General features: G+C 35.3%; 1 protein-coding gene across 1 annotated transcript in view; it reads left to right on the forward strand.

Moving 5' to 3' along the window:
• The first annotated feature begins 1,180 nt into the window (after positions 1 to 1,180).
• LOC128209142 (uncharacterized) overlaps positions 1,181 to 22,402 on the forward strand; it is a 51,932-nt gene continuing 30,710 nt past the window's right edge. The window contains exons 1-3 of the mRNA XM_052913038.1: positions 1,181 to 1,257; positions 14,234 to 14,459; positions 20,343 to 20,630. Of these exons, the coding sequence (XP_052768998.1) occupies positions 14,267 to 14,459; positions 20,343 to 20,630 (481 nt within the window). The 5' untranslated portion in view covers positions 1,181 to 1,257; positions 14,234 to 14,266. The remainder of the gene's footprint in view (positions 1,258 to 14,233; positions 14,460 to 20,342; positions 20,631 to 22,402) is intronic.

Consider the following 22,402-nt stretch of genomic DNA (forward strand, 5'->3'; position numbering starts at 1 on the left):
TGCAAAATAAAAACGTGAACACAAGTTTAAATCTTCCCATAATCTCATGTTTATTGCCACAAAGATTTCTAATTAAAAATTATGCCACTTACCTGTCATTACCGAAACAGTATGTCATTACCACAACGATGCTGTTTTTTGATAATTATATTGCAAACAATTCGATCGCTCACGTTACAATTAAGTATTCTTGTTAAACAAGGAAAATGACATTAGTAATGATAAACCTAATAGCACTAGCATAGATGATAGTTTAAAAAAAAAATACAATTTGTTAACAATCTTGTTGCGGTAATGACTTCCGTAAAATAAGCATTGTCTGTTTATTAAATATAACGAACTATCAAATAAAACAAATGAATCTGGTCTAATTCATAGGCATTAAGACCATTTGTAAAGCCTGATTTGTATTAGTGTACATTTTAAAGATATTATCTTTGATTATATTGGCGTTGCGGTAATGACTTCAATCTTTGGGTCATATTGTTTCAAACACACTGTGATGTAAATATGGCAGATTTATGCGCGGACATGTTAATAATCTGACAGTAGAATGTCCGTAGAGTGCACATAGAAGTTAAAAGAAGCTGGCCTAAACGCAGATGAACTGTGTTAAGCTAGCCTGTACATGTAGATTGGCGAATTTTATAGAATTACCCATCCCTTGTTACAAAGCTATGTTACTCATATGGTTGGATATGGGACCTTGGTTATGTTGAATATGATCAAATGTAGGTGAGCTAAACGCAGGTGGGTTTTTCCATAATTACGTCAGCAATTATGAAACCTGCAGTGCGTTCAGTAAAGATGTTTGAGGCGAACGTTCGCTGTTTGGTTTCCCGCTTAACGTGTATGCGTAGAGTGGCAACAGGGATACAAAACAAAACGTTTGCGAGCGTTTTGTAAACGCTCGCCTTACTGAACGCACTGTTGATAATGCATACTGTACAGTATGTAGTTATCGTGGGGGTACGCCTGGGGGAAACTTATCGACACAAATCAACCTTATACATCCTTTTACCTCAAGTATTCGCAGAGTATTGTATATAATGTACTGTATGTTTATTATGTACAGAATGCAACATATTCTTATATTTTTTTTATTTCAAATGTATTGATGTATTGGCCCGGAGTCAGACAGCTTTTAAACCCTTTGGAACCTTATGCTTTCTTAAAGCGGTCGACGACATGTTTTTTGTTATTCGGACCTAGCCTTGTGGAGAGAGACCGGGACTCCGTTCATCAGTTCTTAAAGCAGTAAGAGTTATATTTTTATATTAATATATTTAATGGGATTAATTGTTTGTTTGATATTTTGATTGATTGATAAAATAATAATCTGTTAAAGATATTTATCGATGTCGCATACTGTAGCGATGACAGCAGAGCGCTATTGCGCAATGCGCCTATCTGCCGACGTTGTAATATATATGTCAGTTATGAACTGTTGGTTTTTATTACTTTAAACGAAATGTGTGTCCAAAAATGAAACATAAGATTCAGTATGAATACAACTATATAATGGTACTAAAATGTTTCACCATATTGGAAAATAACATTAAAAACTACCAGGTTTAAAATTCCCTTTTAGCTAGAGTAATCACTGAGTGGTAGCCATTTTTCTTGAATCTAGAGGCTATACATTCCTTCTTTAATCAAAGCACTGAAAGTGCTGATGGACGGTGACATTATTCGGTCTGCAGAACTAAGTCCTTCCTCTTATAAACACAGAAAATCATCGGAACCTAATCTTGAATAAAGAAGCATAATTTGAACACTTTTAAGTGAGGACAATTAGACAATGCTTCAAACCAAATATCTGAGCTTGATATTTATTTTCCAAACATAATTATTCATCTTAATGCTGTAGCTTTGAAAAGTTGATGAAAATGTCACCTGGCAATATCATCGTTAATGTTTGTTTGCAGAACTACTTCATAGTCAAAATTTCATTCCAGTTGCATAACAAATACGCCAAAAGGACACAATCAAGATAACTGAAGCATAACATTAACAGATGTTTTTTAAAACAGTATACATGGTCCAAAGTTCAATGTTGTACTCAAAATTAAAAACGTAGGCCTTAGCTGAAGCAACTGTGCACAAGATGATCAATTTGCAAGAAAAACAATTGTCGAAAACTGACATAAACTTGGTATTAATGTGTAGAATGCATTGAATCTTACTAACTGAAGTACCACATAGTTTACAATTTATTTTGGCTAAGCAGTGATTTTGTATTTTTCCATTAAAAATATTACTGAGTATGTCTACGAAGGTATATAGCTTAAATATACCACCGGTTTGGAGTAAGCCTTTGTAGCACAGTGGATACAACACTGGACTGCTATTTTTTTACATTTTGGTCCTTTCTCTATAATTATGATTCAAAGCATAACACATTCTATTAAATAATTGTCCTGAGTTGCGTTACAGGAAAAAAATTGGTGCCAATCTGGTGTACAGTCCCTTTAAAGTAACACGAGAACAACAATGATGAATTGTTTTCCAAACATAGCAACATTTTATTGCAGAGGCCACAAAAATAAAAAAAGTAAGTGAAAATGTCACAATCATGGTTAGCCAAACACAACATTTATAATTATTCTTAAAGCAGTACATTTTATGAAAGAGGGTCAAAAGGTCACAGTAAAGAAGATCTGAGGACAATGTTGATAATTGTTTTGCAAAACTTACTGAACTTTCGTTGCAGTACCTTAGAATAGAAAAGATGGTCAAACAGTAATTATAAAGGTTATCCAAGTACAATAATATTGATATTTGTTTTAAAAGTTATACACATGGTCTAAATTTCTTTGCTGTTGCTTCAAAAATAGAATGTATGTCAAAAATCATATTCTATGTCATCAAAGCACAACATTGCTTTTTGTTTTGAAAACTGTACTAAAAACTTTCATTGAAGTAGCTTAAAAATAGGAAAGTATGTCGAAAGGACAACGTTATCAAAGCACAATTTTGATTTTTGATTTCGAATCAATGGTCTTTATTTCATGGCTGAAGCTTCAAATTTTAATGTGTGTCAAAAGGCCATAATCTAGGTCATCAAAAGACAACATTAAATATTGTTTTCAAAACTGTCTAAAATTCTATAGCTCTAAAAAATAATTAGGTCAAAAAGGTCCCAGACAGGGTCATCCGAGAACGACATATATAAATATATGTTTGTTTTCAAAACAGTACAAATGTCAAGTTTTCATTGATGAAGCTTTAAAAAACATATTCAACAACTTTAGGAAATGTGTAAATAACTTAGCCTTTGTCGATCATACTAACATATTTCCTTGACGAGTTGTATAATACAGTCTATTATATGATGACGAGTCTTAGTATCTTTTTATCAAAATATTCTTTAAGTAAAAACAGCAAAAACAACTTACCTGTTTTACTTCTTTAGTAAACAAGAGCTGTCACAGAGACTGCGTGCTCGACTATTACGCCGCTGTTCAGTGTAAGGATTAAAAAGTTTTGTGAAACATGGATCACTGTAAAATTAGATTAAATTTCAATACAATACATTATGTATTTGTTGAGATATTAACATGAATGTGGTTACATGGAAAATTTTAAGTCCAATGCTTGAAACTTTAACCAGTATTTCTAAGTTGCATAATAAAGGGGCAAAAATGATAAAATATAAAAGATAGAGTTATCTTTCCTGATTATTTAAGAAGGTTGAATAGTTGGGACCCTGTGTATAAAGTTTCAATGCAATACATGATGTATTTGAATTTATATGTCAAATAATAAAGCAAAACCTTAACCAGAATTTTTAAGTCGAATAATAAAGCAGTGTTCGACACTAACGGGGTCCCGGGATCCCGAGGACACCAATTTTTCAGGAGGGACACCTGAACTTCGAAGTCCGGTATTCCGTCGGAACACTTGATTAATTAGGAAGGTTGGATGGTTGAGTACCATTGCATAAAATCTTAATACAATACATCAAGTAGTTGCTGAGATATCAACCTATGTGTGCTTACATGCAAAACCTTAACCAGAATTTCAAAGTCAAATAATAAAGGCCCATTTTTTGCATTAAATTCAAATAAGTGTTATCTAACTTCATTAATTTAGTAGGTTAGATAGTTGGGAATACATATCTAAAGTTTCAATGCAATACATGATGTATTTGCTGAGATAATGACAATGATAATTAAAGGTGCTTACATGCAAAACCTTAACCAAGGTGTGACGTCGACGCTTGGGTGAGTAGTATAGCTCTCCATATTCTTCGAATAGTCGAGCTAAAAACAGGATACATGTACCATTAAAGCGATGCTATTCTCTGCACTACAAGCATGCATTGCAAAAATTTGTATTAGTAAAAATTTCAAACCAAAAAATCATGCGATCATTCTCACACTGTTTGTAAGAAGAATACATATAAAGGTGATATCAAGTACAGCAGAAAGGAATAAAAACAAAAAACTAAACTTTTTTTAATTGTGACATCGTAATGGTCACCGGTAAGATGAAGTCATAGATTACTATGTGTTCACGACGTCATTTCCTATTTAAACCAATATAGTACCCCATTCAGTACCCAACGTGATTGAAAGTTTTTATCAGGAGATAAGATAAATATCACATTTTCCTCTTAAGAATTGATTGGAAATTTAATTTGACATTGACATTTCATCACAATGAATACAAAATGACCAATTGTCATTTGAAAAAAACATTATTGTCTATGAATTTGTTTAAAAACATGTGGAAGGATACTATAAGTTCCATGGTCAGTAGGTAGCCCGCGATATGGGATATTCAATGTAAAGGAAACCATATTGCGGTGGAGTGAAGCTCGAACCTAAATATGGATTCTTGCCCCCCATATTTCCAATACTATGTCACCTACTAACCCTGTAATGTAAGTATAACGTTGACAACCTCTTACCCTGTTTAAATGTTTTATTTATTCATTGAAATATTCATCAAATCCGAATAAAGATGCCATTTTGGTGTAATTTAAATTTGGAAAATGGAAAAATGTGGTGTCACCGCGTGACCTGTCCTTGACCAACAGCGGTGTTTCATAAATATTGGAGTTGTTATATTTTTTTTGACCAATTGAAACAGACCAATGTTATATTGATATCCCCATGTGTATTTAGGAGAGAACAAATGTGTGATGGCTGTATTTAACTGGATATAAAGTATACAAGTAAATAAAAAAAAACACGAAAAAAAAAATCTTTATGAATAAACATTATTCAGAATGGGTGGACTGATCGATGATAATGAGCCCTTCTTAATCATTAAGCTAGTTACTAGTTAGGTCATTCAATTGACTTAGAAAACAACCTCATTGTCTAATTCATTGTCGACGTAAAATCTTATGCAGGGATTGTGCATCAGGTGAGTGACAGTGGGCTGAGGAAAAACCAAACTTGAAGAATGAAATTGTTAATGATTAAGGATAGCACTTCATTTATGCCTATCTGAAATTTCATTTGCTTAATTGTAGGTTTATTCTATTTTTGTTGTTAAAGCTGCACTCACACAGATTGAAAGTATTGACAACTTCTTTATTTTTTGTCTTCGAACGAGCCATTTTTTTGCGAAAATCCATGGACACCAGTAATATAAGGCTGCTGACAAAAAATCAGATCATAGATTCTTATACTTAAGTTCAAAAATTGATGTTTTATGCATTTTTTCTTTAACCGTTAGTATCAGTTTAAGCCATTGAGCATCGATTTTTGAACATATATATGAAAATCTAAGATCTGATATTTTGTCAGATATCTTATTATTGGTTTGCACATATATATTTATGCAATAATTTGCTCTTTCCAAAACAAAAAAATAAAAGAAGCTGTTAAAATAGTCAATCTGTGGGAGTGCAGCTTTAAGGGCTCATTATTTCTTAGTCTAAACAAGTTGATGTTCAAATTAAGAGTCTTCTTATCCATAAACATCTATTAAAACAAGTTTTTAAAAAAGAGGGCGTTTTGAAAATATCAAAATTGAATTAAGGAAAAGAATTTCATATTTATCAGGATTGAACTGACATTTCCAAATGCTTTACCCTTTGGAACAAGCCATGTGGTAACTAAGAAATATGTCAAGTCCAAGATATACGCATTAGCACAAAATAAACCAAGCACAATTTTGATCACAATTCACACACTGTGCAAGCATGTCAAAACATGGCCATGTTAAAATTGCAAAATTTCCTTCTGATTGAAAAAAAATCACAGGCTGTCAGACTAAATAACTGACACTCCTTTTCTATAAAAGTTCATGCTGTCTTCAGAAATAAATTGAAATCACGAATAAGGGTAATGTAACATTCTGCCAAAGGGGGAAGTGCATTCATAGTATGTGGATGTCCTGGATTAAATCTGCAAATTAACATACCAGGTCTCTGTTTGGAGGAAGAATACATGTATATGTATATACAAGGGTTATGCATGATTTTCTCTGAAGGGATCTGTTGGCCTTGAACGTTTCAGTAATATGGCTTGTTTTTATTGATCTTTTTTAGACATACATGTTTGATGCTTGATAGGCATACCAATGAGAATGATTTGCCCAAAATTGCAACAGAACAATTTCAGGGGCGTAGCCAGCGTTACACACTTACGCACATGCGTAACATCAATTTGAAAAACGAAAAAATGGCCAAACATGGCATCAAAGTCGAGGGTTATGTTTTGACATCATAATAAAACCTTAAAGGGAAGATCAGCTATAGAAAGCATTGTTCCTCTGTGCTAGATATCTAACACAGCCTTAAAAATCACTTAATTTTTTTTCCGTGGGGAGCAGCCCCCCCTTAACCTCCTACGGTTACAGGAATTCCCCATCCCATAGCCTCTCACATTTAGTACAGCCTGGCTACGCCCTTGAATTTAATTAATTGCCAAAAAATGTCAAAATCCTGTCTACATTCTAGTATTTTGATTTTTTTTTTCATTGAGTAAGACCCTTTTGAGCTATTTAAACACTGTAAATATCCGTAAAGCTATATGCATGTATACAATATTGATATCCCCAGCATGCACAATTAAGTTATGCATTATCTTTTACCATTGTTAATTTTAACATACAAGAAAATACTGTAATTTACACTTACCTGAAAAAAGTGTAGTAAATGATAGAGAATAATAAGTGGCAGATTCAAATCAAGGCATTTAAGGCTCACCAGGGGCTTAGCACCATCCAGATAATACAGACAGGCTAGCTCCGTGTCCTAATGCCAGGATCATTTATAGTAACTTTATCTTGTTGAAAGGTTTAATACTTGACTAGTCCAAATAAACAGCAACTTCAGAGTCTTGGACAAGTTTTGTTTTGGCGAGTCTTCATGTCCACATCCAACTTTTTCTGCTAGCCAAGAATGACATTTCAAGCACTAATTTTATTTAGTTCAAATAATTGTACATTGAATGATTTTTTACCATTTTTGATATGGCACATCACATAGTGAATACATCTATAATTTTCGACTTGATGCATATTGAGCTTCAAGATGACACGCATCAGCCAGATAGGTCCAAAATGGCAATGCTATGTTGACAGAAGCTGATCGGAATTTAAGTGTTTAATGAAACACTTGTGTAATTATACACACTTGTGTGATTAAACAATGATATTGGCTCAAGATAAATTATGTGAAACTTTCATGTTCCTGTTTTGCAATGCAATCTTTAATATTGAAGTGTTGTTACAGTTGAAGAAAATATTTTACTATGGTATGAATCAGATCAACATGGCATAAAGGCAACCAAATTATGCACTAGTCAGTCAATTGTAACCACGCCCCCCCCCGATCTTGGGAATAGCAGGGACTTGGACTTTCAGTACAGCCAAAACCGGCTAAATTCCATACCATGCGGAGACGAACAGTTGGTAAAATCCCTGCACCCCGGGGACTCTAGGCAAGGCCAATTACCCGCTGTATTTAAAACAGACAAAACCACCGCATTTACCCGGCAATGTGGGGCCACCTGAAAAGCATAAACACGACCCATTTCACCGGCTATTCCCCGTATATCCCCGGACCTGGGGTGGCCGTGGTTACAATTGACTGGTGCATTAATATCACAATTTTAAAGAAAATCTGAAATACCCTACTGAACTATGCAGAAAGATGACAACTGTGACGCAGATGCAAATTGTTTCGAGTTATTTATATAATCATTATTTTTCACATCAATATTTGCAACAATTATTAACATCTACTAATGCTAGTAATGGCACGAAGCAAAACGACGTCATTGTTTTTTGGATTTTCACTTAGTTTGTATTTCCGTGTTTTACTGCAACTTACTTTTAGTGGTGGGTGACCTTTCACCAGATGTATTTCAGTCATTAATTGTATTGCGTTAAATTCAGCCAATTTGACCACAAGGTGATGATGTTATTCAATTAATTATTTTTAATTCTCCTTTTTAGCACTAACAATCCATTGTAAAACTCGAGTGTGATGCCTTAAATCCGATTTGACATCGGAAATTCCACGGACATGTGTTGATTCATCCGCCATCTTGGATAAACCGGGTCATTTTGGGTCATGCCATTAACACATCATATTTTGATGATTCTACTAAAAGAGTCTACAGTATGATATATATTTTAAAATATTTCGATAGTTCAAAGTATTGAATTAATTATGTTTAGCAACAATGTACTTCAGTATTCAGTTCGAAACATTTACGGATTTAATTTTATCGATACAGTAAAATGGCCGAGGAGTTCCGAATGAAAATTTGTAGTAACGTAGTGGAACTATTTCCATGTAGTAGTCAATATTGGCGAAATGATTTATCAATATAAATATTTGATTTCAGTACCAATTGTCAATAAATTATACATGACCCACTTCTCTCACTATTCGCCCAGACATTTTAGAAAAAAACTATGTAACAACCACTTTAAATCATCTGTGTATTCAAAACAATGATGAGAACTATTTACTGAGCGCACTGGCGTTCTTTGGCTTGTAGTTTGCTCGGCTGATGTGCCTACTTAGGACGGGCCCTGAGGGGCACCGTCCAAAAAATCGCAAAAAATCGGATAAGTGTGTATGCTATCTTTTTTATATATGTTTAAAAAGAGGAGAATTTTATCTAAATGAAGGTATATTATTTGTTATGTTTTATTTAAAATACAACTCAAAATAAACATGCTGAAATCTTGGTATATTTTAACCTTGTCAAGAAAATACTATTTTTAGGAAACGAAAGTTGGTTCAGCTAGTTTTCGATAGGGGAAACCCAGCCTGTGAGGTACCAAACAGGGATATTTTGCTAGAAATAGGCGCTAATTAGCACGGACGTAATAAATTACCCCCTCCGTAACCTAGAAATTCGCCGCGAATTTCGTCAAGGGAGAGAACTCTCAAAGCTTGTCTGGTTCCCGTTCTTAAAAGCGATTAACGCGCGACGGCCGGAAACTGGGCATACTTCCGCTCGCGAATTGGACTTTGATGATCTAAGAGTGCAAGGTTTTGGTTTTGGCTATATTTTAGTCCGTTAAATCACTCGAAAGGAACAGCAACTCGCCAGGTAAGTAGTTTTAGACTGTTATTGAACAACTGGCTGTGAGATGCATTTATTTTCTTCATATAAACTGAATAATTTGTGCTCAATTTCGTAATTAAATTTTCCCCACCCATGTTGGTGTTAATCGTTTCAACTTCACTTTCACTTCAGTTTTGCATTAGTATTATAATATCAGTAAGTTAGAACATGAAATTATTCATCAAAGTTAATTCAGTTTATTTCGTGTACAGTAAGTTTTGATATTATTATTGTTTGAAAAACTATTAATTGTTTAAATTGATAACTTGTATTGAATAATTCCTTGATTTACTATCATAGTTATTTGACATTTGTGACACAGTTTGACATGAGCACAAGCCTGTCGCTAGATTCTGGTGATCTTCAATCAGAGACCTTGCCTGGACTTGAGTTAAGTCAAGTTGTGTTTCTGGAAGGCCAACCAACCCTCCTTTTTTGGGGCTGTATTGCTCAACAATCTTAAAAAATCTTTGTGTAGTTGATTTATTACTAAAAAATATTTAAATATTTATTAACAATTCCAACAAATAATGACAACAAATAGCAAAACATATCTGGCATTTTTTTAGACCTTAATTACCTTTCAGAATTTATTTGATTGGAAAAAAATGTATGACTTTTAGTTGAGACTGAGTGGCACAAATCCGGAATCAACCGTACCATCACCCTCAGAAGTGAGACTGAGTGGCACAAATCCGGAATCAACGGTACCATCACCCTCAGAAGTTCATGAAATCGACTTGAGCGAAAATCTCTTCGATTCTTCTGTAAGAGTGAATTTCAAGCTGTAATATTATTCAACTGCTGTATGTTGAGATTTTGAATAATTTCATTATAAAATGTTGTTTTTTTAATCTAATAAGACTGAAAAATAACGGTAGTTCTGTTTTGCACAGTCTTCTGACGTTGACCTCCCATGCATTTGGACACCTGCAGTATCCAGTGACAGCGATGACTCCATAGTGAGTTCTGTAAGTAATTTTTATGATTTAGTATTTTATGCAATATTATGATGCAGGAATTTTTGCTCTTCACAGAAAGTTTCCTTTACATCAGGATAATAATTAACTTTCAACAAACAATTTAATTTATATTGAATATCTTTAAATAAAGACCCTCCTGTAAGGGTTATTGGTTTTTGTCCTGCTGATAATACTCAAGTTAGACCTTCTTTTGTATTAATTTGAAACAATTACAATTATAGCATTTTCATTAAAATATTGTTTTTAGTGCTGATTTGGCATACAAGGATTTGAACAGAACAGTAACTTTTTCAGGTTAGCCCGACGTTCCCTAGAAAGAAGCCCCGGCTCAGCAAAGTGGTAAGATGTGTAGCCATAGAATAGCAACTTACTAACAATAAACACGCCTTTCCTCTGATTAAGTTGATATGTTCACATAGTTGTACTTATTTTAGTACACCACTTACAAAAACAAATACAACATTTATGATTTTTGGGCAACTTTGTCTTTTAAGAAATGCTTTTTATAGAGTTATTTTAAACCATTTTAATTTAACATTTGAGGAATGTGCAATTTTGCTTTTATTGTTGATTAATTTAAATGTGAACATGTCAGTTAATACATGTATTGTTATTGTGCAGCTTAATATTAGTGCTTGTATAGTATTGCTATTGTATTAGACACTCTTTTAAATTGATATGTTCACATGGTTTAATGGTGTACTTGATTTTTTGTTTTACAACCATACATGTTTAAATTGAACGTCACCATTTTTTAATACAAATATTTGTGTAGATGCTCTCTGAAGGAATCTTTTTGATTTTTTTTTGTTGATTACTTTTCTGCAAAAAACATTATGCTTCTGTTAGGTAAGCGGCCATCGACATGCCTGTGAATATATCACTTTAAAGTTCTAAAACTAATATGCTTTACTTAATATATGTATAGGACACAATTATTAAGATTTAACCATATTAACCAGCTCATCATAGCTAGTATATCTGTAATGCATATAGTTATAGTATTTAGTTACTTTCTGAATATGTGTTTTAATTTTTTTACCAGCACACTAACCTATTTTAGAACCTTTTAAAACTATTGGTGAAAGAAGTTCAATATTATCATCTAAGTATTTTATACCATAAATTAGTTTCAAACTCAAATTTAAAATACATATGTATTTTGTTGTTTCACACTTAACTCTATTAAACCTTATTTACATTATTATTGGAATATGAATGGTAAATGTTTTCAGAATAATAGTATCTTGGCACAATTATAAAAAAACATTTAATATGTTTCAGGTACCAGGGTTTCCGGTGTGGTACAATGTGAAGTATGTCGGGGACCCAGCCATCTATACCTACACGTTGTTAGAGGACTATCAACAGGGGGACCTGAAAATCATTGTTTAGATGTATATTTGACTGTAATAAACATTCAAATAACTCTGGATAGAAGTTTTTTTTTCAAAAAAGTAACAAAAAAGGTGCATCACAATATAAGGCAAAAACGCTCAAATTTGGCAGACTGAAGTGTAAAAAATAAAAACTTCAAATCCCTCTATTTTTTTATTTTTTTCATGAATTTGAAAAACATAAAAAGATTTCTTCATGTTAGGACTATACAAATCAATATATACACAAATATATCACTAAATTTGATTTTTACCAAAAACCACTTTCATCGCTACATACTGAACTTGAACTTTCGATTTCATTTTTCAAGTCGTACTTCGAAATATTAAAATCATTGCATGCTACAGTACAGGGGTCATCCGGCCCGTCCACAGTAAAATTGTCCAAGTACACTTAATATGTCATATATCAGAGAAAACTAATAGAATATCAAAAGCACCATTTCGGACAAGAATTGTTAGAATCCCCCCCCCCCATTCATTCTAAAATGCCGTCCAGGCTTTTTTTTAATGATGGTTATCCTGGACTAACCATCTTTAAAAAAGGCCTGGACAGCATTTAAGAATGACTACCCCCCCCCCCCCCCCAGTCATTCTAAAATGCCGTCCAGGCTTCTTTTTTTAAATGATCCCCCCCCCCGGCAACAATTTCAACTATTTGAACTTCGGTTCTAAAAGGAACGCATGTCTAAAGTTTTGCCCCTAAGTAACGAGGTGTTCCAATTGGTCTTCACATCATACAAATACATCAAGTTATTCAATGCTAACTTAAGTTATTGAGTGGAAACCACCTTATAACCAGGATTTTTTTAAAAAAATCTGGCTTATGAAGGCATTGTGCTCACTGTCTCTAAACTTGTTTTAATTTTAATTTCGTGAATGAATGGCATATGTTTAACAATTTGTAATATTTTGAACATGACAATTAGCTTAAACATATATATAAAGACGAGCTAGCATTTTTATTGTTATTGTTAACATAAATTATATATAACTTTGTATTATAGTCAGTTACCGGCCTAGTGCGATTCAGCGAATTGAGACAGGGGTATTCCTCTGCAACCATACTGCCTTTATTTCGATTAAACTTTATGGGAAGGTTTACTTACAATATACCGAAGTTTTGCACTTGGGCGTATTATCAGCCCTTTTCAGTTAAATTATATTTCACAGAGCTATGACCCCTTGAATTTGTTATACTTATTGTTTTTGTCTGAAGCATACCAATAAGAGTCTTTGAGGATTTTACCTCAAACTTCATATTTCAATATATCTTTGTGAGGAGAAGTGTAGTATAATCAAACCATAGCTTTGTCTTTGGTATTTTATTGCATGTTGTATATATATGTTTGTAATTAATATGGGCATAACTCAAAAAGGCTTTAAGGTATTGACTTCAGACTTCAAACACATGTTGATCTTATTGAGGAACAGTGCAGTGCACAGGAATACTAACTCTGTATTTTGGTTACATTAATTGATTGCCCTTTGTTAAATGCTATACTTTTTCCGAATCATATACAGGTACTTAGGAATTTTTCAGCTTTAATAGCTAACACTTAAAATGCTTCTGTACTTTTTTCGGTGTGGGGTATGACAGTCTGTGCCTGCTATTTGTACATTTGCACTTTCTTTCCAAAACAATGCGTGTGATTTCAAAATCACAAATCCTCTCAACATTGAACAGAAGTCTTGATGCTTCTGTCCACCATCTATACTCAATTGCCTTATAAATGAATAACTGTTAGCTTTAAAAACAAAAACATACAAAAAAGTTGAAAATTATTTTTTCTAATTTGTGATTTTATTCTAGATAACAACTCTGTTCTGGCTCCAGATCAACCCAGAAAAAGAGTATAAACATGCTTAGTCTGGTAAACAGGCGGTCATTTTTATTCCCGACAAAATAAAAGCATTCGATAATACTGGTTTTATCTTAAATGTAAGCTTCTTGAGTGAAAGTCAGCTGTAAATTGGTAAAAATGTTCTACTTTCGTTTGTAAACATGCATGTGTTTGATGGGAGAATCGGTTTAATAACCCCATAAACAAAATGTTTACCAAATAACCGATATGTGTGAAGATTAAACATATTTATATGGCACTGCATTCCCCGATTTCTCAAAAAAAACCTCATAATTGTGATATTAGATAAAATAACGAGTCAAACTTATGTTTTATGATGATGTCAGTTCTTTTGCTCTAGCTCAGAAGTGTCATTGGCTCCTTTTTATATACAGCTCCTAAAAGAGCTGGAGCCACTGTTTCCCACTCGTGCTTTTAATCAAACTGAATCTGTTTTAAAGGAAATAAAGTACTGGTCTACAACGGTTAGAAGAATGGGTGTAGACCTTCAAACATACCGTGGGAGGATTGGCTCCTTCAATTCTGCTGGAAGACATAATGCTAGTGTCAAAGGAAGCAGTGTTCTGGGTGACATGTTCCTGATGTCACTGATGACGGGCTCATTATCGTTCATAGGACTGCTTCTTTTCATGGCAGGAATAGAAATAAACCCAGGGCCTCTGACAGGTAACGGTTTCCTATCGTTTTATCATTATTTGTAAACGAATAACTTTCTAAATAGAACAGCATTATGTTGCATAAAAAACGCAAAATATAATAATCATGAAGCTGTTACTAAGCAGCCTCCAAAAGAGTGGGAGAGCAAGTTTTACACAGTTTAGTTTGCTCCCAAAACACATTTATTTTATTTATTAAAGTCTCATATGCGTGGGTCACTCAGTATGTAATGCATCTGAAAGGATATTTTAGTCGTAACGTTTTTGAAAAGTTGTTGTATTTTAATTTAAAAGCCACACTTCACTTGTATTATCAATTGAATAGATTTAATAAGACAATAATATCTAATAAACACATATATACACCCCATAGGTAAGAACGCTCGCAAGAGTCCTTTATCTTTATTTTATAAACACATATGATAACAAACTGAATTTATATTTATTGTTTACAAAACATAGGTTTAGCAAAGCTATACTCTAATATTTACATTTCGATGGTAATCACTACATTCTACACCCAAGTGTCCACTGTTTAATAACAACGCCTAATAACGCTTATTTTGGGCGCACTTTAAATCCTCTCAAACTCGTTTTCTGCCCTACGTTTGATCCATCTCACCAGGCCGTCCGGGTTGTTCTGTTTTACTTCCCCTCTGGGTCCTCCTTGTTGTATGGATGATAATAGAGCAGTATGTTTGTCAAACAAGTACTTTCTCTTCTCAGTCGAGTATTTCCCTGCCTCTTCACTGTCGTAGTCTTCGAGCAAATGCAGTTGATCAGATGTTGTTTTCTTATTTGACTAAATATAGTTGACAAGCATATTTATCATTGGGAGTCCAAACTATTGCACAACACTTTGAAATTATCACACTCGAATGGTTTATAAAATTCATTCATTTCAAGGCGGCAGATTATAGAAGGGGTCAACCGAGTCCGTTGCAATCTTTTCTCCTACAGATAAGAAACCTTGACCTGTATTCTCATAAAATAAATTATATTATAACAAATCTATTTTTAGCTCGACTATTCGAAGAGAAAGGAGGGCTATACTACTCGCCCCAGTGTCGGCGTCTGGTTAAAGTTTTAGGGTAAGTGTAATACTTCACACTGTTGGTCGGTAGACCAAAGCTTGTCCAAGTGATAACTCAACAATTCCTGGACGTATGGTCATCAAACTTCACATGAAGGTTGGGCCTGACCAGTAGATGACCCCTATTGATTTTGAGGGTCAACGGGTCAAAGGTCAAGGTCAGAGTGACCTTTAATGGTAAAATAATTTTAAAGCTTGTCCGTGTGATAACTCAACAATGCCTGCACCCATGGCCCTCAAACTTGACAAGGAGGTTGGGCCTGACCAGTAGATGACCCCTATTGTTTTGGGGGGTCGTCAGGCCAAAGGTCAAGGTCACAGTGACCTTGAATGGTAAAAGGTTGTCCGAGTGATAACTTGACAATGCCTGCACCCATGGCCCTCAAACTTGACTTGGAGGTTGGGTCTGACCAGTAGCTGACCCCTATTGTTTTTGGGGCTCATCAGGTCAAAGGTCAAGTTCACAGTGACCTTGAATGGTAAAAGGTTGACCTAGTGATAACTCAACAATGCCGGCACCCATGGCCCTCATAATTGAATTGGAGGTTGGGCCTGCCCAGTAGATGACCCCTATTGTTTTTTGGTGTCATCGGGCCAAAGGTCAAGGTCACAGTGACCTTGAATGGTAAAAGGTTGTCCGAGTGATAATTCGACAATGCCTGCACCCATGGCCCTCATAATTGAATTGGAGGTTGGGCCTGACCAGTAGAAGACTCCTATTGTTTTTGGGGGTCATTGGGCCAAAGGTCAAGGTCACAGTCACCTTGAATGGTTAAAGGTTTTCCGTGTGATAACTTGACAATGCCTGCACCCATGGCCCTCAAACTTGACTTGGAATTGGGCCTGACCAGTACATGACCCCTTTTGTTTTTGGGGGTCATCTGGCCAAAGGTCAAGGTCACAACCACCTTGAATGATAAAAGGTTGTCCGAGTGATAACTCGATAATGCCTGCACCCATGGCCCTCAAACTATACTTGGAGAATTGGCCTGACCAGGAGATGACCCCTATGGTTTTTGAGGGTCATCTGGCCAAAGGTCAAGGTCACAGTGACCTGGAATGGTAAAAGGTTGTCCGAGTGATAACTCGACAATGCCTGCACCCATGGCCCTCAAACTTGATTTGGAGGTTGGGCCTGGCCAGAAGATGGTCCCTATTGATTTTAGGGGTCATTGGGCTAAAGGTCAAGGTCACAGTGACCTGGAATGGTAAAAGGTTATCCGAGTGATAACTCGACAATGCCTGCACCCATGGCTCTCAAACTTGACTTGGAGGTTGGGCCTGGCCAGAAGATGGTCCATATTGATTTTAGGGGTCATTGGGCCAAAGGTCAAGGACACAGTGACCTTGAATGATAAAAGGTTGTCCGAGTGATAACTCGACAATGCCTGCACCCATGGCCCTCAAACTATACTTGGAGAATTGGCCTGACCAGGAGATGACCCCTATGGTTTTTGAGGGTCATCTGGCCAAAGGTCAAGGTCACAGTGACCTGGAATGGTAAAAGGTTGTCCGAGTGATAACTCAACAATGCCTGCACCCATGGCCCTCAAACTTGACATGGAGGTTGGGCCTGACCAGTAGATGACCCCTATTGATTTAAGGGGTCAAAGGTCAAGGTCACAGTGACCTTGAAAGCGAACTCGACAATTCCTGGACCTATGGTCATCAAACTTGACATGAAGGTTGGGCCTGCCCAGTAGATGACCCCTATCAACTTTGGGGGTCATCAGGCCAAGGTCAATGTCACAGTAACCTTTAACGCAAAAAAGTTAACAAATCTTCTCCCACTGATATTGACATGGATGTTAAGCCTGACCAGTAGATCACCCTTATTGATTTTAGGATTCATAGAGCCAAAGGTCAAGGTCACAGTGATCTTGAATGGTAAAAGGTTGTCCGAGTGATAACTCAACAATGCTAGAACCCATGGCCTTCAAACTTGACTTGGAGTTGCATCTGACTTGTAGATGACCCCTTATGATTTAAGGGGTCATTGGATCAAAGGTCAAGGTCACAGTGACCTTGAACAAAAAAAAACTTGTCTGTGTGTTAACTTGACAATGCCTGCACCCATGGCCCTCGAACTTGACATAGTCTGTGTGTTAACTTGACAATGCATGCACCCATGGCCCTCGAACTTGACATTTAGGTTTCTGTTGACCAGCTGATGACTCTGGGTTTTGAGTTCATAGAGTCAAAGTTCATGGTCATAACACACTCTATCCTCACACTTTAATGGTCATAATCTTAAAACTGCCTTAACGGCAACAAATCAGCTGTCATTTCGGTCCATGCATATTTCATTCAATTGTCCATATAATCCTGACAACATGGCGCTCAGGGGGGCATAATGTTTGACAAACATCTCTTGTTAATAACTTCTATAACCTTCATTCAATTTACTTTATACTTCACAGAGTGATTCAGGACCATCACACAATGAGGTTTCATAACTCCTTATTATCCTTAACACAAGTTATGGCCCTGATTGACTTAGGAACTTAGGTTAAACTTCTAGGGCGAGTTGGGATTTTCTCTTATAAGTCCAATACCCTTCATTCAATTGACTTAATACTTCACACAGTTGTTCAGGGTCATCACATAATGAGGTAAGATAACTCCATATTATCCTTTATACAAATTATGGCCCCTTATTGACTTTGGAACTTAGGTTATAGTTTTAGGGCGTATTTAAACCCTAAATACCAATTATGGCCCTTGATTGACTTTTTTTAATTTTCTTTTGATTTCTTTTGACAAGCACATTTTTATATTCTTAACCAGATTTTCACAAAGGGAAAACAAGTTTTAAGAATGACTTGTGTCATTGTTTGGGCAGGCTGGTGGGAGGGCTGAGCGTCAATGTTACCTTATGAATATGTATCGAATATTTTTAGCTAGGTTTGACATCTAGTGACTGAACTTGGTACATTGTATATAGGAAGAGAAAATGGAGAGCTTTCATGGGATTGCGTTTTTTTTTGTGGCCCAAAGGATCAAGGTCAAGGTCAAGGCTTCTAGTCACAGAAAAATGGTTGGTATTGAATAACTTATGTAAGGGTCGACATATTGCGAGCAAACTTGGTATATATAAAGAGTTTATAAAGACCTTTCATGAGATTGTGTTTTGGGCCCCCGAGAATAATGGTCACTGTTTACTTTTTAATTTGATTTTTATTGCTTTTGACAGGCACATACATCATTATTGTATTCACTTCTAAGTCAAAGCGGCTTAGTTGAGCGCGCTGTTATACGACAGCTCTTGTTTGTTGTTTACTATGATGCCCTTTTGCGGCCCTTTACATGGACTATTTTGGCAGGAAGCATAACATTCGAAATTGTGGATATTATTTCAATGTCAAAATAGATACAATAATGACTGGTCCACATTTTGAATAATACGATGTTTACATCAGGGACAAGCCCTGTAGCCAATATTTACAGAACACAGTGCTGATACCCAACAGATACTTTACGAGACACACACAATTTAATTTAAATTTAAAATTAATTTAATTCAATTTACTGTAAGATGTTCTTAAGATAATGTTTATATAACTGAATGTAATGAACTCACAGCTTTTGAAATTTGAAAACCTGTGCTTGATCGTTTTTGAGGTCTTCATTGAAACATATTTTACTTCTGAAGGTCACTGTGACATTGCTCATTTACCCTTTAACAAAATATTAAGATGTTGAGGTACTTGACTTGAACATTCTTCTTCTTATAATTGGAGACCCTTGACTTCGTCATTCTTTATTAACTATCGGAAAACCATTATATATCTTAAGATAACTGCATCCTATTTATTTACCTTCGACCTTTAATCTCGAAATCAATTCGCGTTGTGTACTATTATGAACAAAATCCTAGTGAAATTTTAGGATCTTGTCAATCAGTTTGAGGAATTTATCGGAAGCTAAATAAACAGACGGACGGACGGACATCGGAACCATACCGTACCATGTAATACGTTACTCAGGTATAACAGAATGACCCTGCACTAAGAAAGTGACCCTTACACAAATGTGTATATGTTTTGTCTTTATGGGAGTTATTGAAGCGAACTATTGTAAGTTGGATTATTCTCACATTTTTTTACATTATGAACATGGAGTGTATAGTCTGGGGGAATTATGTTTCACTTCAACATTGACATATTTTAGCTTAAAAGCAATAATAATACTTTACTTAAAGAAGGTCATTGAACACAATAAGACAATACTATCATGTCAAATTCAAATATAACACAAGTTTTATGTCCTATAATGAGGGCTTCTGAAATTGGCATTTATATAACATACAAGGCAACACAAAAACATAAATAAGAATGTTCAAATAACTTCCGGTTGAAATCCATATCAGTTGACACCCATTATTCTAGTAAAGTCAAACAGAAAGACTAAAGAAACAAGCTCAGTAGCCAAAAGTTTAAACATAAACATAAACATAATGATATTATTACTCGATCAATCATTTTGTTAATAATAAGTAGTAATTAGCACTATGATAGCTCTAGCTCACACTAATACACTAACAACCTTTAACCTTTGAGTGGTCTACATACTATTGTGTAAACTACCCACTCAGTGAGCCAGGCATTATTTATATCTACTTGTACCTTATTCAGATCAATAACGACTGACTTCTAATTAACTGAAATAAATGTATTGGCAAATTTGAAGTAAAGTGTCTTCTCACTGGACAAAAAATATGTTGATTGCTTAAAAATATTATTGTTTTATATGACGACTCCATGACAGAACCTTTATACATGTCTTATTTTATTTCATTAGGAAAGTGGCCAGACAGTATTATCAGTCAGCGGGACATTGTTGCCATCACTGCCTGTATAGGAGAAGGTCTTCTTACACTTGGGTTGGCTCTTGGATTTTCTAAAGCACAAATTGAACAAATTAAGATGGATAATAGAACGTCTATAGAACAAGTTGCATCTCTTCTTTACAAATGGCGTGAGAAGGAGAGAAATAAAGCATCATTCGAAAAGCTGTTTACTCTCCTTCAAGATGTTCCGGGGTTAACTGTCAACTGGGAAAAACTCGAGGAAACCTATTCATTAGTTGGTAAGTTATTCGAAATTATTCCTACATTTGCTACAAACGAATACTTTTCCTTAATTATGTCTATAGTTTTAAACAAAGTGCACTTGATTGATCCTTGGGTGATGCTCTTTAAAAGCCTTAAGGCATTATAATTTCCGGTTGCCGTGACAACCGAAACAAAACCGATGGAATGATGTTCAACTTATTGAACAGAATCGTTCCAAAGGTGACTCTATACAAATGCTGTTAATGAGTGAAATGAGTGGACTGATTTTTAGCTCTACTGGCCAAAGACCAGAACAGCTTATGTGATGGTAATGTGTATGTAGTATGTGCCTCCGTTCGTCTGTAAACAATCGCTTGTGAACATTATACAGTGTTCAGTTTTGATTGTATCTCGATGAAACTTGTACACTGTAGTATTTAGATATGCATTAGAGCTTGGTTTCATTCGAAAACCAGTCAGATCCACCCATGCATGCCTAGATTATGGGCATTGAAAGTATAAAAAAGTATGTGAGTCTGTAAACGATTGCTTGTGAACATGATACAGTCTTCACTTTGATTGTATTTCGATGAAACTTCTACAATATTTAGATATCCATTAAAGCTCGGTTCCTTTTGAAAACCAGCCAGATCCGCCAATGCGTGCCTAGATTATGGGTCTTGAAAGTATAAAAAAATGCTATGTTTAGCTAAGTCTATTTTTAGCCAAGTCTACATGAGCGAAGTCTATTTTTAGCCAAGTTTACATGTAAAGTCACAATTGCTTATAAATGTTTGTTCAAATATACCCCTGGGGTCATAGGTTTGGTATACTTAAATTGGGAAATCTTAAAAACCTTGGCCACACCATATTAATAACTTGTTCATCAGATTTCCCCCACCTATTTCTTCAGAAAAGCAAAAAACTTTTTTTATTTTTTATCACTAGTTTTTTTTTTTTTACGAGCGCTAATTTGTTTAGTAGAATGTAGCCCTTTCCCTTATAACCGTGTTTTTCGATCGTAACAATTCAATCGTAACAACTCGGCCATCTCCGGCAAGCTTCGAGATAGACCTCGTAAATAGTAGTAAGGATATACGAAAGTGCGATGCGGCTGCCGGCGATTAACACCGTTTTCAATCCGCGTAAAGAAGGCCCATTGTAACAACAAGGAAATGGATTGTGTTAAATTAAATGTGCTTGTTTTAGAGAAAATATTTATTGTAACCTCAAAGAATGTTCGTTTTATGAATATTTAGATGTTTCCTTATAGTTGAAGCACTCTATTTCCTCTGAAAAATCGTGAGCAAACAGAAAATGTACTTGACAGTCATTGAAATGATCATACTGTTCATGGCATGCATGAATCATTACATCGGATTATTTGCATGCATGGACTAAATGTCAACATTTTCTCAACAGTTATAGGAATACCCTATGAAATGTAAGTTTTAAGTCATACTTTGCCGTGTTATTTTTCACACCATGCCTTGCCATTAAAAACTTGGCACCCAGTCAGCTTTACCAGCTGAAATCTATGCATGCCTTTACTTCAGCATTGTTGGGTTTGGGCTGCAGATTTTTTTTGTGTAAACAGTTCTGTGGGGTTGGGGTGGGGCGGTGACTATCCACGCAGTAAGCTCAATTGTTAGAGTAACAGTACAACGTTCATGTGGATATGCACCAGACAATTGTAACCACGCCCCCCTCCCCGGTCTGGGGAATAGTGGGGACTTTGACTTTCAGTACAGCCAACCCGGGCTAAAATCCCCACCCTGCGCGGACGATCCAATGGCAAAATCCTTTC

Source organism: Mya arenaria, chromosome 11, assembly GCF_026914265.1.
Source record: "Mya arenaria isolate MELC-2E11 chromosome 11, ASM2691426v1".
Taxonomy (NCBI): domain Eukaryota; kingdom Metazoa; phylum Mollusca; class Bivalvia; order Myida; family Myidae; genus Mya; species Mya arenaria.